Here is a 20,677-nt window from a genome sequence, read left to right on the forward strand (position 1 = left end):
TGGATTGACATCTGTGCCCAGTGGGATTCCTCATCGCTCTGTAGTTACCATAGCAACCAGTGATTAAGCTCTTCTTGGAGATATAAGATGGGGAGCTTTGTGTGTGTTTTGGGGGGAGGGTATATGTGCATCATTCTTACCTTTTTCTTGGAAAGTGTCATGGTAGTCACAGGTGACTTGTGCTGTGGTGGGAGAGGGGAAAAGGTGTTAGGGTAAACCAGAGAACAGAAGAAACTACAGATATGTCAAAAAATTATCTAAAACTACAGATTTGTCAAAGTAAGGATACAACGAACTTGTACCTGGAAGACCTGCAGCTGCTCCAGGGTGACCTCCTGTGTGACACCGTGTTCTTTAGGGAGGGGGATAGACTTCAGCACCTGGCCTGAGTCTGCAACACAGAGGGCACTCCTGCTTGTACTGTCCTCAAACACACACTCACGCGCACGCACACATACACAAAACCTATCCCCACACCTGTGCCGATGAACAGGACGTCATACTGTCCGTCCACTGCCTCTACCCGGTCCACGAGCAGTCGGCTGAATTTGTAGTGCACTCCCACCCTGACGAACAGAGGGCGCCCTCCCTGCGGAAGCACTGCTTCCTGCAGCAGAGGGTGGGTACGGCTGAAGAAGATGACGTCATCAGGGTACTGCCGGGTGGAGCTGTAGCTGCCGTATGTACTGCTGGGACACTGAAGCGAGAGGAGAGAGGTACAGAGAGCTGCATTGGCATCAAGCATTCAATGACATGGAAAGAGTTGGGCAAAACATGGTTAAAGTTGGGATCAAGTTAAGGTTGAGAAGAGTTGTAAAAAGTTGTGCCTTTGGACTAGAATTGTTGTTGAGCTTGAGTTGGGTCAAAGATAGTGCTTGTATTCCTTAATTTTGACTGGTAGAGAGCCTCTTCTTCGGCTACATTCAGTATACAGTGGCAAGAAAAAGTATGTGAACCCTTTGGAAATGCCTGCATTTCTGAATAAATTGGTCATAAAAGTTGATCTGAACTTCATCTAGGTTACAACAAATAGACAAACACAGTCTGCTTAAACTAATAACACACAAACAATTATACGTTTTCATATCTTTATTGAACACACTGTGTGTCACAGGCGTCGAAAGGATTAGACCAAGGCGCATCGTGTATAGTGCTCATCTTTAGATTTTAATGAATGCACTTCAAACAACAAAATAACAAACGCTCAACAGTTCCGTCAGGTGCAACAACTAAACGGAAAGTAACCACCCACCAAACCCAAAGGAAAACACGCTGCCTAAGTATGGTTTCCAATCAGAGACAACGAAAGACACCTGCCTCTGATTGGAAACCATACTTGGCCAAACATGGAAAACGAAACATAGAAATAGAAAATTAGAACAAATTCCCCTAGAACCAAAATAAAAACCCACAAAACAACCCCCCTGCCACGCCCTGACCATACTACTATGGCAAATGACCCTTTTCACTGGTCAGGACGTGACAGTACCCCCCCCCCCCCCCCCCCCCCCCCGAAGGTGCAAACCCTGACTGCACCCCAAACAAAAACCCACAAAAACAACCCCAAACCTAAAGGGAGGGAAGGGAGGGTGGCCACCGTCTAGGCCCCTTCCGCCAATCCTCCAGCTACGGAGGTGGCTCCGGCTCCGGGCGTAGCCCCCGTTCTGCACTGCCGACCACCGCTGGAGGATCCGGGCTGTGGACCGTCGCTGAAGACTCTGGGCTGCGGACCGTCGCTGAAGACTCTGGGCTGCGGACCGTCGCTGAAGACTCTGGGCTGTGGACCATTACCGCTGAAGGCCCTGGGCTGCAGACTGCCGCTGAAGGCTCTGGAGGCTCCGGGTTGCAGACCGCCGCTGGAGGCTCCGGGCTGAGGAGCGTCGCTGGAGGCTCCGGGCTGAGGAGCATCGCTGGAGGCTCCGGGCTGAGGAGCGTCACTAGAGGCCTCCTGCGTGGAGCTGGAACCGGTCTCCCCGGACTGGGGAGACTTACAGGAGACTGGGTGCGCAGAGCAGGCACGGGGCACACTGGGCCGTGGAGGCACACCAGAGGTCTGGAGCTCAGGGCTGGCACAGCCCGTCTTGGCTGGATGGTCACTGTAGCCCGGCACGGGCGGAACGCTGGCACAGGGCGAACTGGGCTGTGCTGGGGAATGAGGGCTGCCATGCGTAGAGCAGGCGCAGGATAAACTGGGCCGAGGAGACGCACTGGAGACCAGATGCGTTGAGCCGGTGCACTTCTTCCTGGCTGCCGGCCAACTCTCGCATGGCAACGCTGCAGAGCCCGTACTGGACTGTGCGTGCGGATGGGCGAGATAGTGCGCATCACACCGCAATGCATTTCTCGCCCATCTGCACACCCGCTCCGCAGTGCCCTTTCTGCCAGTACCACTCTCCGGAATCTCGCGTCGAACTCCGCGCTTGACTCCTTAACTGGCTCCGGTTTGCTCCACAGCTCTCTCCTATACGCCCAAGAAGTTAGTGAAGTGACCTAGCCAAACTACCCGTATGACCCCCCCCACAATTTTTGGGGGGGCTGCCTCTCAGCCTCCTCTTGCTGTCCCAGCCATTCCTCCCAGTATCGCCAGTCTGCCTTCGCTGCCTCTATCTCCTATTTCGGACGGCGATACTCCCCCGACCTTGTCCAGGGTCCTGCCCCATCTAGAATCTCCTCCCAGGTCCACTCCTCTGAGCCATAGTGCTCGGTCCCGCTCTTCCTCCCACGCTGCTTGGTCTTCTTGTGGTGGGTGGTTCTGTCACAGGCGTCGAAAGGATTACACCAAGGCGCATCGTGTATAGTGCTCATCTTTAGATTTTAATGAATGCACTTCAAACAACAAAATAACAAACGCTCAACAGTTCCGTCAGGTGCAACAACTAAACGGAAAGTAACCACCCACCAAACCCAAAGGAAAACAGGCTGCCTAAGTATGGCTTCCAATCAGAGACAACGAAAGACACCTGCCTCTGATTGGAAACCATACTCGGCCAAACATGGAAAACGAAACATAGAAATAGAAAACTAGAACAAATTCCCCTAGAACCCCCCCCCCCCCCCAAAAGAAAACACAAAACAACCCCCCTGCCATGCCCTGACCATACTACTATGGCAAATGACCCTTTTCATTGGTCAGGACGTGACACCGTGTAAACATTTACAGTGCAGGGTGGAAAAAGTGAAACCTTGGATTCAATAACTGGTTAACCCTCCTTTAGCAGCAATAACCTCAACCAAACGTTTTCTGTAGTTGCAGATCAGACCTGCACAATGATCAGGAGGAATTTTGGACCATTCCTCTTTACAAAACTGTTTCAGTTCAGCAATATTCTTGGAATCTGGTGTGAACTGCTCTCTTGAGGTCATGCCACAGCATCTCAATCGGGTTGAGGTCAGAACTCTGACTGGGCCATTGCAGAAGGCGTATTTTCTTCTGTTGAAGCCATTCTGTTGTTGATTTACTTCTGTGTTTTGGGTCGTTGTCCTGTAGCATCACCAAATTTCTGTTGAGCTTCAATTGGCGGACAGAGCCTAATATTCTCCTGAAAAATGTCTTGATAAACTTGGGAATTCATTTTTCTGTCGATGATAGCAAGCTGTCAAGGCCCTGAGGCAGCAAAGGAGCCCCAAACCATGATGCTCCCTCCACCATACTTTACACTTTTTGATGTTGGTGTGCTGTGTCTTTTTTCCTCCACACATGGTGTTGTGTGTTCCTTCCAACAACTCAACTGTAGTTTCATCTGTCCACAGAATATTTTGCCAGTATCACTGTGGAACATCCAAACTTCAGACTTGCAGCAATGTTTTGTTTTGGACAGCAGTGGCTTCTTCCGTGGTGTCCTCCCATGAACACCATTCTTGTTTAGTGTTTTACGTGTCGTAGACTCGTCAACAGAGATGTTAGCGTGTTTCAGAGATTTCTGTAAGTCTTTAGCTAACACACTAGGATTCTTCTTAACCTCATTGTGCATTCTGCCTTGTGCTCTTGCAGTCATCTTTTTAAGATGGCCACTCTTAGGGAAAGTAGCAACAGTGCTAAACTTTCTCAATTTATAGACAATTTGTCTTATTGTGGATTGATGAACATCAAGGTTTTTAGAGATACTTTTGTAACCCTTTCCAGCTTTATGCAAGTCAACAATTCTTAATCTTAGGTCCTCTGAGATCTCCTTTGTGCGAGGCATGGTTCACATCAGGCAATGCTTCTTGTGAATAGCAAACTCAAATTTTGTGAGTGTTTTTTATAGAAGGCAGCTCTAACCAACATCTCCAATCTCGTCTCATTGATTGGACTCCAGGTTAGCTGACTCCTGACTCCAATTAGCTTTCGGAGAAGTCATTAGCCTAGGGGTTCACATACTTTTTCCAACCTACACTGTGAAAGTTTAAATTATGTATTCAATATAGACAAGAAAAATACAATAATTTGTGTGTTATAAGCACAGTATGTTCGTCTATTGTTGTGACTTGTCAATTTCGATCAAAATTGATGACCAATTTATGCAGAAATCCAGGTAATTCCAAAGGGTTCACATACAGTTGAAGTCGAAAGTTTACATACACTTAGATTGGAGTCATTAAAACTCGTTTTTCAACCACTCCACACATTTCTTGTATGTACTATAGTTTTGGCAAGTCGGTTAGGAAATCTACTTTGTGCATGACACAAGTAATTTTTCCAACAATTGTTTACAGACAGATTATTTCACTTATAATTCACTGTATCACAATTCCAGTTGTTCAGAAGTTTACAAACACTAAGTTGACTGTGCCTTTAAACAGCTTGGAAAATTCCAGAAAATGATGTCATGGCTTTATAAGCTTCTGATAGGCTAATTGACATAATTTGAGTCAATTGGAGGTGTACCTGTGGATGTATTTCAAGGCCTACCTTCAAACTCAGTGCCTCTTTGCTTGACATCATGGGGAAATCAAAAGAAATCAGCCAAGACCTCAGAAAACAAACTGTAGACCTCCACAAATCTGGTTCATCCTTGGGAGCAATTTCCAAATGCCTGAAGGTACCACGTTCATCTGTACAAACAATAGTATGCAAGTATAAACACCATGGGACCACGCAGCCTTCATACCGCTCAGGAAGGAGACGCGTTCTGTCTCCTAGAGATGAACGTACTTTGGTAAGAAAAGTGCAAATGAATCCCAGAACAACAGCAAAGGACCTTGTGAAGATGCTGGAGGAAACAGGTACAAAAGTATCTATAGCCACAGTAAAACGAGTCCAATATCGACATAACCTGAAAGGCCGCTCAGCAAGGAAGAAGCCACTGCTCCAAAACCGCCATAAAAGAGCCAGACTACGGTTTGCAACTGCACATGGGGACAAAGATCGTACTTTTTGGAGAAATATCCTCTGGTCTGATGAAACAAAATAGAACTGTTTGGCCATAATGACCATCATTATGTTTGGAGGAAAAAGGGGGAGGCCTGCAAGCCGAAGAACACCATGCCAACCGTGAAGCACGGGGGTGGCAGCATCATGTTATGGGGGTGCTTTGCTGCAGGAAGGACTGGTGCACTTCACAAAATAGATGGCATCATGAGGAAAGAAAATTATGTGGATTTATTGAAGCAACATCTCAAGACATCAGTCAGGAAGTTAATGCTTGGTCGCAAATGGGTCTTCCAAAAGGACAATGACCCCAAGCATACTTCCAAAGTTGTGGCAAAATAGCTTAAGGACAACAAAGTCAAGCTATTGGAGTGGCCATCACAAAGCCCTGACCTCAATCCCATAGAAAATTTGTGGGCAGAACTGAAAAAGTGTGTGCAAGCAAGGAGGCCTACAAACCTGACTCAGTTACACCAGCTCTGTCAGGAGGAATGGGACAAAATTTACCCAACTTATTGTGGGAAGCTTGTGGAAGGCTACCCGAAAGGTTTGACACAAGTTAAACAATTTAAAGAAAATGCTACCAAATACTAATTGAGTGTATGTAAACTTCTGACCCACTGGGAATGTGATGAAAGAAATAAAACCTGAAATAAATCATTCTCTCTACTATTATTCTAACATTTCACATTCTTAAAATAAAATGGTGATCCTAACTGACCTAAGACAGGGAATTTTTACTTGGATTAAATGTCAGGAATTGTGAAAAACTGAGTTTAAATGTATTTGGCTAAGGTGTATGTAAACTTCTGACTTCAACTGTACTTTTTCTTGCCACTGTAACTTAACGAATCAGAATATGGTGAGTAATGATGGACAGGGAATGACAGCTCATTAGTAGAGAACTTACTGTGCCAGGTCTTGGAAAGGGGACCTTTCCTGTGAACTCGGCCCACTTGTACTGTGGTCCCTCCTTGTGGTAGAAGTTTCCCTTGAAGGCCCTTACCACGTCCTGCATGCGGTACACACACACCGCCGAACCATTCAGAACGTCACTGTGGGGAAGAGAGGAGATAGTGTGTCAGTCAATATTACCTTTCAATCAACTGTCAACTGTTTTTGAAAGAAAAGCAATTTTTTTGTCCATTAAAATAACATCAAATTCATCATAAATACAGTGTAGACATTGTTAATGTTGTAAATGACTACTGTAGCTGGAAACAGCAGATTTTTAATGGAATATCTACATAGGCGTACAGAGGCCCATTATCAGCAACCATCACTCCTGTGTTCCAATTGCACGTTGTGTTAGCTAATCCAAGTTTATCATTTAAAAGAGAAATTGCCAAGAAACTGAAGATCGCAAGATCACGCAAACTGGCCCTAATCAGAATAGAAAGAGAAGTGGGGGGCCCCGGTGCATAACTGAGCAAGAGGACAAGTACATTAGAGTGTCTAGTTTGAGAAACAGACGCCTCACAAGTCCGCAACTGGCAGCTTCATTAAATAGTACCCGCAAAACACCAGTCTCAACGTCAACAGTGAGGAGGTGACTCCAGGATGCTGGCCTTGTCCTCTTGCTCAATTGTGCACCAGGGCCTCCCACTGCTCTTTCTATTCTGTTTAGAGCCAGTTTGCACTGTTCTGTGAAGGGAGTAGTACAAAGTGTTGTACAAGATCTTCAGTTTCTTGGCAATTTCTCGCATGGAATAGCCTTCATTTCTCAGAACAAGAATAGACTGACGAGTTTCAGAAGAAAGTTATTTCTTTCTAGCCATTTTGAACCTGTAATCGAACCCACAAATGCTGATGCTCCAGATACTAGACTAGTCTAAAGAAGGACAGTTTTATTGCTTCTTTAATCAACAACACTTTTCAGCTGTGCTAACATAATTGCAAAAGGGTTTTCTAATGAGCCTTTTAAAATTATAAACTTGGATTAGCTAACACAACGTGCCATTGGAACACAGGAGTGGTGGTTGCTGATAATGGGCCTCTGTACGCCTATGTAGATATTCCATTAAAAAATCAGCCGTTTCCAGCTACAATAGTCATTTACAACATTGACAATGTCTACACTGTATTTCTGATCAATTCGTTGTTATTTTAATGGACAAAAAAAATGTTTTTCATTCAAAAACAAGGACATTTCTATGTGGCCCAACTGAAACTTAAGCCATTTCTCTCTTGCTTTGTCTCTCTTTTTGTCTTTCTCTCTCTCTCTCTCTCTCTCTCTCTCACTCTCACTCTCCCTCTCTCTCTCTCTCTCTCTCTCTCTCTCTCTCTCTCTCTCTCTCTCTCTCTCACACACACACACACACACACACACACACACACACACACACACACACACACACACACACACACACACACACACACGAACAGGCTGAATCACCTGGATGTGGTAAAGAGTCCGTAGATCAGGGGGTTCTTCTTGTCCTTCCCATCATGGAGGATAAAGATGTCCTCTGGAAGGAGAAGAGAAGGGATACATGTTGCATTAGGTAAGAGACTTGGGTCAAACTGATTATAAATATGTGACATGACAGGGTTGAGTTTGTGGTACGGTTGTGAGTATTCTCTCTGTGTGTGTTCTCAATACGCGAGCGATGAGAGAAGCGGAGTGCTGGACAGATCAGATGGTCATCCACCTCAAGAAGTCCACCAAAAAATTATCAAACTGTGCTCGACTCCAGGAAACAGAGGCACATAACAACCTACATCGCTCTCTAGCAGAAAAACTAGAGAACATTGAGACTTTCCTGAATGACGAGGGTTCGATTGACGACAAATGGTCCTCCTTAAGTACATCACTCCATCGGCTACAGCAGCAAGAAACATCAGAACTGGTTCGACGAAACTCCACGTTCATATCCACCCTCCACAGCATAGACAAGGTACATATCCACCCTCCACAGCATAGACAAGGTACATATCCACCCTCCACAGTATAGACAAGGTACATATCCACCCTCCACAGCATAGACAAGGTACATATCCACCCTCCACAGCATAGACAAGGTACATATCCACCCTCCACAGCATAGACAAGGTACATATCCACCCTCCACAGCATAGACAAGGTACATATCCACCCTCCACAGTATAGACAAGGTACATATCCACCCTCCACAGCATAGACAAGGTACATATCCACCCTCCACAGCATAGACAAGGTACATATCCACCCTCTACAGCATAGACAAGGTACATATCCACCCTCCACAGCATAGACAAGGTACATATCCACCCTCCACAGCATAGACAAGGTACATATCCACCCTCCACAGTATAGACAAGGCTACATATCCACCCTCCACAGCATAGACAAGGTACATATCCACCCTCCACAGCATAGACAAGGTACATATCCACCCTCCACAGCATAGACAAGGTACATATCCACCCTCCACAGCATAGACAAGGTACATATCCACCCTCCACAGCATAGACAAGGTACATATCCACCCTCCACAGCAAAGACAAGGTACATAAAGCCACACTTAACAACCCCACTTCTGAAGCCCTCAAAAGCAATTGCAAGTGCAGTGGAGGGAGGCACAGAGTGCTCTACGACATCTACAAAATGACTGGTGGATCTCCAAAGCACAAGAAATACAAGCTTGTGTGGACAGATATGACATGCACAACTTTTATGATGCCCTGAAGACCACCCACGGCCCAAGAAGTTGCTTTCTCCGTACCCTCAGAAGTGCAGATGGGTTTACACTCATAAACTAAAATAATCCAGAGGTGGGGTGCGCATTTTGAAAGTGACCAGGCAGAATCGTGTTCCGCACTCAGAGATCCTACAGAGAACCAACTGCAGGAGCACTGACGAGTCCATCACACACCACTAGCTTAGATGGCTCGGCCATGCTATCCGGATGCCAGAGGATCGCCTGCCACAGAAGATGCTGCACGGACAGCTACAACTGGGCAGTTGCTCTTCAGGTGGGCAGAAAAGGCGGCTAAAGAACCAACTGAAGATATCGCTAAAGAAGTGTGGGATAAATCCTGCCTCCCTCCAGACCGTTCCACCTGGCGTGGCCTCTGCCATCAAGGAGTGCAGTTGACCGAGGAAAAAGGGACAGAACGTAGCCTGGCGAAGAGACCGGCCTCAACGGCAGATAATGTGCATCCCGCATCGGATTATACAGTTGGCAGCAAACCCACAAGCAGTAGTGGAAGTCATCATCGGATACGAAATGTGTGCGTATGTATGTGTGAGCATGCGAGCGAGCAAGTGTGTGTGTGTGTGTGTGTGTGTGTGTGTGTGTGTGTGTGTGTGTGTGTGTGTGTGTGTGTGTGTGTGTGTGTGTGTGTGTGTGTGTGTGTGTGTGTGTGTGTGTGTGTGTGTGTGTGTGTGTGTGTGTGTGTACAAGTGTGTTCCTATTTGTGTGCGTGTGACTAATGCTGTTTGGTATGGTGGTACGGCTGAGTGGGCCAACCTAACGAATCCCAGGCAGTAATGTGCCATTTCAGTGTGAGAGCTGAAGACGAGCTGATCCTCCATGACCAATCCTCTCCTGCCATGCAGCTAGGCCTCTCTGTCTCTCTGTCTCCTATGGCCCCACACTGTCCTCCATCCCTCCCATCCCCATGACACAGATCAACCACTGACCAAATATATGACACATGAACATGTACACAAACAAGACATTGATATGGACTTTTCAGGGAAGTTAGGAACAAATATACACAGGCAGTTAGGAAAGCTAAGACTAGCTTTTTCAAGCAGAAATTTGCATCCTGTAGCACAAACTCAAAAAAGTTCTGGGACACAGTAAAGTCCATGGAGAATAAGAGCACCTCCTCCCAGCTGCCCACTGCACTGAGGTTAGGAAACACTGTCACCACCGATAAATCCACTATAATTGAGAATTGAATTAAGCATTTTTCTACGGCTGGCCATGCTTTCCACCTGGCTACCCCTACCCCGGTCAACAGCCCTGCGCTCCCCACAGCAACTCGCCCAAACCTCCACCATTTCTCCTTCACACAAATCCAGATAGCTGATGTTCTTAAAGAACTGCACCCCTGTACCCCTACAAATCAGCTGGGCTAGACAATCTGGACCCTCTCTTTTTAAAAGTATCTGCAGAAATTGTTGCAACCCCCATTACTAGCCTGTTCAACCTCTCTTTCGTATCATCTGAGATTCCCAAAGATTGGAAAGCTGCCGCGATCATCCCCCTCTTCAAAGGGGGAGACACTCTAGACCCAAATTGCTACAGACCTATATCTATCCTACCCTGCCTTTCTAAGGTCTTCGAAAGCCAAGTCAACAAACAGATTACCGACCATTTCGAATCCCACCGTACCTTCTCCGCTATGCAATCTGGTTTCAGAGCTGGTCATGAGTGCACCTCAGCCACGCTCAAGGTCCTAAACGATATCATAACCGCCCTCTATAAGAGACATTACTGTGCAGCCATATTCATTGACCTGGCCAAGGCTTTCGACTCTGTCAATCACCACATTCTTATTAGCAGGCTCAACATCCTTGGTTTCTCAAATGATTGCCTCGCCTGGTTCACCAACTACTTCTCTGATAGAGCTCAGTGTGTCAAATCGGAGGGCCTGTTGTCTGGACCTCTTGCAGTCTCTATGGGTGTGCCACAGGGTTCAATTCTCGGGCTGACTCTCTTCACTGTATACATCAATGATGTCGCTCTCGCTGCTGGTGATTCTCTGATCCAACGTCTATGGAGACGACACCATTCTGTATGCTTCTGGCCCTTCTTTGGACACTGTGTTAACAAACCTCCAGACGAGCTTCAATGCCATACAACTCTCCTTCCGTGGCCTCCAACTGCTCTTAAATGCAAGCAAAACTAAATGCATGCTCTTCAACCGATCACTGCCCGCACCTGCCCGCCTGTCCAGCATCACTACTCTGGACGGTTCTGACTTAGAATATGTGGACAACTACAAATACCTAGGTGTCTGGCTAGACTGTAAACTCTCCTTCCAGACTCACATTAAGCATCTCCAATCCAAATTGAAATCTAGAATCGGCTTCCTATTTTGCAACAAAGCATCCTTCACTCATGCTGCCAAACATACCCTTGTAAAACTGACCATTCTACAGATCCTCAACTTCGGCGATGTCATCTATAAAATAGCCTCCAACACTCTACTCAACAAATTGGACAGTGCCATCTGTTTTGTCACCAAAGCCCCATATACTACCCACCACTGCGACCTGTACGCTCTTGTTGGCTGGCCATCGCTTCATACTCGTCGCCAAACCCACTGGCTCCAGGTCATCTACAAGTCTCTGCTAGGTAAAGACCCGCCTTATCTCAGCTCACTGGTAACCACAGATGCACCCACCCATAGCACCCGCTCCAGCAGGTATATCTCACTGGTCATCCCCAAAGCCAATTCCTCCTTTGGCCGCCTTTCCTTCCAGTTCTCTGCTGCCAATGACTGGAACGAACTGCAAAAATCTCTGAAGCTGGAGACCCATATCTCCCTCACTAGCTTTAAGCACCAGCTGTCAGAGCAGCTTACAGATCACTGCACCTGTACATAGCCCATCTGTAAACAGCCCATCTATCTACCTACCTCATCCCCATACGGTACTTATTTATTTATCTTGCTCCTTTGCACCCCAGTATCTCTACTTGCACATTCATCTTCTGCACATCTACCATTCCAGTGTCTAATTGCTATATTGTAATTACTTCGCCACCATGGCCTATTTATTGCCTTAACTTACCTCATTTGCACTCACTGTATATAGACTTTTTATTTTCTTTTTTCTACTGTATTATTGACTGTTTGTTTTGTTTATTCCATGTGTAACTCTGTGTTGTTGTATGTGTCGAACTGCTATGCTTTATCTTGGCCAGGTCGCAGTTGCAAATGAGAACTTGTTCTCAACTAGCCTACCTGGTTAAATAAAGGTGAAATAAATAAAAATAAAAAATAAAATGTACGCACACGTAGTCTGTGTATACACAGTTACATGAACCAGTTGTACACACAGACATACTGGATGCGACACACAAACACATGCACACACGTACACAGGAATGCATGCACGCACAAACACACAAACAGACAAACACACACACGCTAGCATACAGACAGTATGTATGGTGGGCTTGTAGTTGTGGTGTGGTACACAATGAAGCGTATAACTATTCTCACATTCCTCTCGTTCCTGCTGCTTCAGGTGGCCTCGATGAGATCAGTCTGGTGGGAATCTAATCTTACCTCCCACACACACACCACTGCACACACACACACACCACTGCACGCACACGCCGCCGCATAGCCCAGGGCATAACACCAGCAGAGGAGTTTGGGTACACCATGCTGTGGAGGCACTGCTGGCTGTCTCTCTCTCTCTCTCTCTCTGTCTGAACAATCATCTCTCTCAAATCCCCATTTTGGGAGTCTCTTTCCTCTATATTTCTTTGTCTTTCACTTTCTCCTCACTCTCTCTCTCTCTCTCGCTCTCTCGCTCTCTCTGTGTCTCTACTTTTCTTTCCAGAGGGCTCTACCTGTGTCAGTTCCTCTAATCAAAGGGATCTCTTCTCCTGGAGGGAGATACCCTTGTCTAGCCCGCACCCCTCAGGCTCCAGCCCCTATCCTTCCCAGCCTTATCCCAAAAAACGACCGCTTCTCCTCAACTCCTCACCCCTCCTCTTCACTCCCCCTTCTCACTCCTCTTCCCTCATCAGAGTTGGGCTATCTAGGGACTAGGATGTGGGTTCTGTCTTGCATACCCCCTGGCCACACTCACACACATAGGAACTTCCTCTAAATCCCTGAAATGTATAAACCCAAAACAAACTACTCAAGACCTTTTAGTCCTCTGCTTCAGGACCGAAGTGTTCAAACCTCAAACCTCAACTGGTTCAAACCCCTGGTATGACAGTCCTGAATAACAACACAATAACAACATAGCAGTGAATTCTGTTGATATTATTCTGAACAATTACACCTTTTAAATGTTTACATGTTTCTCCCACTGGGCACACATTGGTTGAATCAACATTGTTTCCGCGTCGTTTCAATGAAATTATGTTGAACCAACGTGGAATAGACGTTGAATTGATGTCTGTGCCCAGTGGGCTATATTTAAATCCATAAAAATTCCACTAAACTGTGATACTCTAAGACTTTCGCTAACCATGTCTCTCATAAGCTTTCAATCCAAGACTACTGTTGGAACCACTTTATTCTGACTGTAGGATTAGAAACTAATGTATTCAGTAAACGTTGATGGTTGAGTACTCAACACTGTAAACGATCCCTTTCACCTGTACAAACAGAGATGACCTGCCAGGATAGTGGCTCTTGTCAAAGCTGACACAAGTTTAGCTCAAATGTTCCTGTTGAAGTTCCGGCATAGATAACAACCTGACTCAGACTGTGTCCACTCCTCCACCATGAGGGACCCGGGGACACACCAGGCGCTCATGGGATTCGTAGTGTTTCTGGCCGACGGAGCATGGCGTAAACTAAACACCGGCGGCATTCTTGGGCTGATGATCTTTGATGATCTTTTCAGCTGCAATGTGTCCCGGGGCAGGTTGTTGTGTGGGGATGTTTATGTTCATCCTCCTACTCACTGTCCTGGCTGAGATGTGTTGGGTTGGACACGAAGGAGTGTGTGTCATAGTGTGTGTGTGTGTGTGTGTGTGTGTGTGTGTGTGTGTGTGTGTGTGTGTGTGTGTGTGTGTGTGTGTGTGTGTGTGTGTGTGTGTGTGTGTGTGTGTATGTGTGTGTGTGTGTGTGTGTGTGTGTGTGTGTGTGTGTGTGTGTGTGTGTGTGTGTGTGTGTGTGTGTGTGTGTGTGTGTGTGTGTTTGACTTAGTTTAACCCCAAAGAGAAGGAAGGGGGGGAAGTAGAGCTCAGGTTGTTTATTCTACAGTCTGGTTGTCTTTACAAAGGTAGATGTGATAAGGGACCGGTCCTGTCTCTCTGTCTCGCTCTCAGCGAGGCCAGCTACTGATCACATCACTTACTGATACACCATGGCCTATATAACCAGCCATGACAGAGTGTACACATAAACATAGCCACACACACACACACACACACACACACACACACACACACACACACTAATCACCCCATAACACACATGAAAAACAGAAGATGAAACAGCAGAAGGACAGTACCAGACTCTTAAATCCTCTCTAACAGAGACTAAGAGACTTCAGAGCAGTTGCCTGGGCGACCAGGGCTGAAGTACTACAGAGGCAGAGCAGGGTAAATGGACAAGGCTGTTGGTCACCGTGGTAACAGAGTGGACTACCACAAGCCGGGGTGGAGTGGAGTTATGCTGGCTGCATGATCAAACACTGGGCCTTCTGTTGGCCAAGCATAGAATCTTCACTTCCATAGCTGTTTCAGTGCCAGTACAGTCTGTACAACATTCACTCCCTCCCCCACTGCGGTCTTATTGAGATTGAATACTAATGAAGACATATGGTATGTCTGTTGTACTTTAGGATGATTGTCTGTATGTTTGACATGTGTGTGATCACTGGTAAGTAAGAGTGAGGTAAAGTTGATAGTTGATACTCACGTAGTTGGTCAAAGTGAGTCTGTATCCCGTCGGATCCAGGGATGGAGCAGACTATGCGTGCCTTCTGGAAGGTGCTCCACTTGTTCACCAGGCTCCTCTGGCCCCCGATGTCATTCTGTACAGATTACAACAGATGTCACCATCCACATAGACAGCAACTATGATAGAACAAATATAAACACACACACACGTCAGTACCAGCAGACACACACCGGCACGTAGAGATCTTACCTTGCAGACACGTGCCACTCGGGAGTACAGCACCTTCCCAGCAGCCCCCTCTGCCTCCTGAGCCCGCTCAGTGAAGAACACGTACACCTTGTCATCCTCTGGGTTATCAGTCTCCGCCATCGAGGCCACCTTCACAAACTGGGCATCTGACAGAGAGAGAGAGGAAGAGAGAGAGATGGAGAGAGAGAGAGAGAGCGAGAGAGAGGGGGGAGAGAAAGTTTGCAATTTAGACAGAATGAAAGAGGGAGAGAGAGAGACAAAAAAACAGAGCAAACTAGAATGCTATTTGGCCCTAAACAGAGAGTTCACAGTGGCAGAATACCTGACCATTGTGACTGACCCAAACTTAAGGAAAGCTTTGACTATGTACAGACTCAGTGAGCATAGCCTTGGTATTGAGAAAGGCCGCTGTAGGCAGACCTCGCTCTCAAGAGAAGACAGGCTATATACACACTGCCCACAAAATGAGGTGGAAACTGAGCTGCACTTCCTAACCTCCTGCCAAATGTATGACCATATTAAATAAACATATTTCCCTCAGATTACACAGATCCACAAAGAATTCGAAAAAACAAACCCAGTTTGATAAACTCCCATATCTACTGGGTGAAATACCAAAGTGTGCCATCACAGCAGCAAGATTTGTGACCTGTTGCCACAAGAAAAGGGCAACCAGTGAAGAACACATATTTATGTTTCTTTATTTTCCCTTTTGTACTTTCACTATTTGCACATCGTTACAACACTGTATATAAACATAATATGACATTTGAAATGTCTTTATTCTTTTGGAACTTCTGTGAGTGTAATGTTTACTGTTCATTTTTATTGTTTATTTCACTTTTGTTTATTATCTACTTCACTTGCTTTGGCAATGTTAACATATGTTTACCATGCCAATAAAGCCCTTACATTGAATTGAATTGACAGAAAGAGATGGAGAGTTTACAAATGAGAGAGAAAGATCGAAAGGGAGATGAAAGAGAAAGGAAACAAATGACAGAGAATGAAAGGAAAATGTTGTGATGAGTAAGAGGGAAAGAGAGAATGAAGAGAAATGATTTAGTTGTTATTGTTTGATCAAGCCTATAGAGAGGTTCCTACAGAATCCTAGATCGCTGAGACCAAGTTCCTTACCCTGAAGCCAGGTGGAGTCGTACTGCTCGGTGCGGATCACAGGACGACTGCCCAGGTTGCGGAAGAAGGCCGAGTCTCGACTCATGAAGTCGGAAGAGATCCCAGCGTACAGCTCGCCATCTGTACACGAATACAGACAAACACATTATCCACCATACTATATAGGCCTACCCTATGGAACAGCACATATAAACACACATTATCATCAACATCCACCTATAAGGACAGCAAACAGGTCCTTTTATTAGTGTGTACTTACTCACACACAAGACATTTTCACTTACTCACACACAAGACATTTTCACTTACTCACACACAAGACATTTTCTCACACATACTGTCGTGGTCTTACCAATAATGGCTGTGGCCGTTTTCTGGTGTGGATCGTATGGACACTTTCCCTTCCCACATTCAGTCTCTCCAAATGACAGAGTTTGTCGCTCCGACTGCCAAATAAACATACTTGAATAAACACATTATACACAATGTGTACACGCACGCACAAACGCACACACACACAATCACACTGCCACATAACTAATGTACAGTACACCTCTGAAACTTTCCCAGACTTGTATAGATTAATGAGGTAGTAATGGCTGTAAATATTTGGGTGAACATTTTGTAAAATGCAGTGTGAGGGAGGCAGCGCCACCGGCCGCTCACAGCACAGCCTCCCCTCGTGTCCCTGCTCAGGAGTCTGAGCCCCTTTAATGGGTTTAGTACCTTCTCTCAGAAACACAGACACCTTTAATGGGTTTAGTACCTTCTCTCAGAAACACAGACACCTTTAATGGGTTTAGTACCTTCTCTCAGAAACACAGACACCTTTAATGGGTTTAGTACCTTCTCTCAGAAACACAGACACCTTTAATGGGTTTAGTACCTTCTCTCAGAAACACAGACACCTTTAATGGGTTTAGGACCTTCTCTCAGAAACACAGACACCAGCACACTGGGGACCAGAGTAGGGTGGAAAAATAGTGTGTGAAAGAAGAAAGTGAGAAAGAGGGAGGGAGCGAGGTTGGGAGGGAGGAAGTTTAGCTAAGAATTGTTAAGACACGTGGTAAACACACAGAGACAGATAGGACAGGCTGGTATCAGGGTATAGGGGTACACAGTACAGTACACATAGGTATACCTACAGATAGCGTAGCTATAGGGGTAGACAGCTAGACCTATAGTCAGATAAAACACACGGATATAGGATTTATTGCTATAGGACAGATGTAGAGGGACAAGGGACAGAGAGGGAAAGCTTGAGATAGGCATCAGTAGAGTGTGTTTCTCAAACTACTCCGGGTGCGTGTGTGCGTGTGTGCGTGTGTGTGTGCGCGCGCGCATGTCTGTGTGACGCTCGCGTGTCTGTGTGACGCTCGTGTGTGTGATTTTACCTTGAGGAAGGCATTGGTGGGGATGAAGGCACAGCGAGGGTTGAAGGCTCCGGTCCCACACACATACAGGTGGGTCTGGTTGTAGGGCTGCAGCACCCGCAGGAAGTTAGCACACTCTAACTGTAGGGGAGACTAGAAGTTAACACAGTGTGTGTGTGTGTGTGTGTGTGTGTGTGTGTGTGTGTGTGTGTGTGTGTGTGTGTGTGTGTGTGTGTGTGTGTGTGTGTGTGTGTGTGTGTGTGTGTGTGTGTGTGTGTGTGTGTGTGTGTGTGTGTGTGTGTGTGTGTGGGTGTGTGTGTGTGTGTGTACCATAACCACTCACCTCCCGGTCCTTTCCAGCCATCAAACACTCTTGGACCCGGTCTGGACTTGCTGGCCAGTAGAGCTGAAAGAGGAAGTGCCAGTATAGTTGTCATGCCACCATGATTATCCGGTATGATGCCACCATAGATGACTAACCTCCATAGCATGTTCACTGAGTTAGTCATTTAGGGGCCGTATCAGAGATCATGTGATAAGATAAAGATGTTTTCATTATCAGTGAATACCAGAGGGAGGAGTAGAATCAGAGACCACCATGTTTCTCACTGTGAAAAACAACCTTATATAAATCAACCATCTGTGACAAATAACATTTCTTGGATGGGAGTTTTATACATTGGCAGCTGAAAATATATTCTATGCTCCGTCACATGGACAAAGATATGGAAATCCATAGAAACTACACTAATCCCTGTGCAACATGCAATTCAATTAGTAATATACCGAAAAGGAACTGGGGGTTTGAATGTGGTAGGGAGAAACAATCTAATTAAAGGAGGATATGATTGGTAGTGGACATGGATAAATAGAATGTTGGAGAGAGTGATCACACACACACAGCTCTTCTGTCAGTGTGAGTGATGTGGGCTGGTGGTGAGGGACTCAGGCAATAGGAATGCCTCAGGGGTTGGTTGATCAGAGGATAGCATTATTAGAGGGCTCATGGCTCCAGTCAAGCTCCTGCCAGGCAGAAATGGGAACAGGGGTGAATGAAACTCTCACTTATACACTACGTGCTACTCTATGAGAGCCTTCCTGTATAAATGTGTGTGTGGACAGAGTGTGTGTGTGTGGATCTGTGGGTATTAGAATGAGTGTTGGTGTGAAAGAGAGCGGTTGAGAGACAGGGGGCTTGATGGAAAGAGGAAGGGACGCTGGACAGCTGGAGATGGCTTCACCGTCCATATTCTCATTACCATCAAATTGGGCTTAATTATCCCTTACATTCCATTAGCCATACACACTGGACAACACACCGTGACTGTGACAGTCATCCACCCCTTCTTTCTCTCACAAGGTTTTCTGAGTTACAGTTTTCCTTAGTTTTCCTTACTGGGGAGTGTAGCTGTACTGTATGAATGAATGTGTTAATGGGATTGTATCGAATCTATTACCCCTTTCACACTATCATGCAGACCAGAGCCAAACTGTGGTTTGGATAATCGCTTTTCACATCGTCTTTTTCAAATAAGTTCCAACAACTATGGTGGATGTGTCACTAGGCCAGCTCAGTGCAGCTTGGTTAGGGTAGGCTCGGTTGGGCTCTGTAGTGTGAAAGAAGACTATAGAGAGCCAGGCAGTCTGACCATGTGTGGGTTCTGTGTGATGTCGTCCAGGCTTGTGGACAGCAGGTTGTCCTTCATGGCCACGTAGAGCCGGCGGCCATCTTCGTCTGGCAGCAGAGAGTGCATGTCCCCCGCCGCCAGGGGCAGGGACAGGAGACGGCCATTCTGGACCAGCTCTGAAAGAGAGAGAGAGAAAAATCCAGAGATTAATACAACAACCAGAAGCACAGTACTGAGGATGTCCTAATATGGACACTGTACAGCAGAGAGACATGAGGATACAGTCACAATATGGTACAAAATCAAATATTACAGTTATACTGCATCTGTAATCTCATGACGAATACAACTTGACAGTATGGTCAAACAATTTATTGACAGCTTACAATATACAGATAGAAAGGCAGAGAGATCAAAAACACATAGTCACACACCAGCTATAATATCTCAGATGGTACACCAAAGACCAGCTAATGAGTAGTACTAGGCTGCATCCATCAATCATATGAGTTGTAGTACTCTGTGGCATGGACTCTGCATAAGTCCAACTCCATTCCACAAACAGACATAATATGACACATCACAAACCCTGTCCCACAGTATCTATCACACATTCATCTATTCATTTCTCAAGCACTCTTATCGGGCAAAGTCAAAGTCCGTCAGAGAAAAGTAACTAGTACATCTCCAGACAGATAAGACGATAGTGGGTGATACAACAGGGATACAATGACAGCTACGATAGAGGCTGTACAAGATAGATCCGATAGCTAAGAGTAGCGATTAGCAGAGAATGACAATCGTCACTTCTATCAGTCTACTCTTATTGTGAAACCACACTTCTCCCACACAAACGGATCTACACTAACATACAGCAGATGTCTACAAGCTTTGAGATCACATAGGAAGGAATTTTGAGGATGGATTCGTTTACATTCGTCTAACTGTCCTAACACAGAAGTATCTGTTTCCCTTTAGGAAAGCTTAGCTCAAGCTTAGCTCGCATATGTGTTTGATAGAAGATAGAAGGGGGGGGGGGGTTGGAGAAGATGGAGACTTAATGACAGACCGTGTCTGGTGGTAAAACTGGAACAGTGCGATTAGACTGATGCCATTGTGATGAAACTGACAGACTGAGAAATGAGCCATGACGAGCGTGGAAGAAACGACACAGCGAAGAGAAGAGGATAAATCGATGGGGAGAAGGCATGAAAGAGAAGAAATAATCAAATGGAGAGTTAATTTGGAGCAGACTGTCTGTTATTGAGGGAAAATACAAAAATAAAATAAAGTGCCATTTGGAGTTCATTGAATCAGTTAAATGTTTTGGGCGAAAGAGGTAGCAAAGATTTATTTTAAAGATATCGGGAGGACTGAGAGTAAGATTGACAAACTGCACACACACA

General features: G+C 45.8%; 1 protein-coding gene across 2 annotated transcripts in view; it reads right to left on the minus strand.

The window, feature by feature from the left end:
- LOC106566791 (semaphorin-3ab) overlaps positions 1-20,677 on the minus strand; it is a 31,340-nt gene that overhangs the window by 3,492 nt on the left and 7,171 nt on the right. For both annotated transcript variants that reach the window (XM_014135181.3, XM_014135180.3), the window contains exons 2-13: positions 19,293-19,447; positions 17,987-18,049; positions 17,665-17,784; positions 16,623-16,716; positions 16,271-16,390; positions 15,134-15,279; positions 14,903-15,017; positions 7,746-7,818; positions 6,261-6,405; positions 478-697; positions 303-391; positions 141-182 (exon numbers count right to left, since the gene is read on the minus strand). In XM_014135181.3, the coding sequence (XP_013990656.1) occupies positions 141-182; positions 303-391; positions 478-697; positions 6,261-6,405; positions 7,746-7,818; positions 14,903-15,017; positions 15,134-15,279; positions 16,271-16,390; positions 16,623-16,716; positions 17,665-17,784; positions 17,987-18,049; positions 19,293-19,447 (1,382 nt within the window). The remainder of the gene's footprint in view (positions 1-140; positions 183-302; positions 392-477; positions 698-6,260; positions 6,406-7,745; positions 7,819-14,902; positions 15,018-15,133; positions 15,280-16,270; positions 16,391-16,622; positions 16,717-17,664; positions 17,785-17,986; positions 18,050-19,292; positions 19,448-20,677) is intronic.

Source organism: Salmo salar, chromosome 13 (genome assembly GCF_965601325.2).
Source record: "Salmo salar chromosome 13, fSalSal1, whole genome shotgun sequence".
In the NCBI taxonomy this organism is placed as follows: domain Eukaryota; kingdom Metazoa; phylum Chordata; class Actinopteri; order Salmoniformes; family Salmonidae; genus Salmo; species Salmo salar.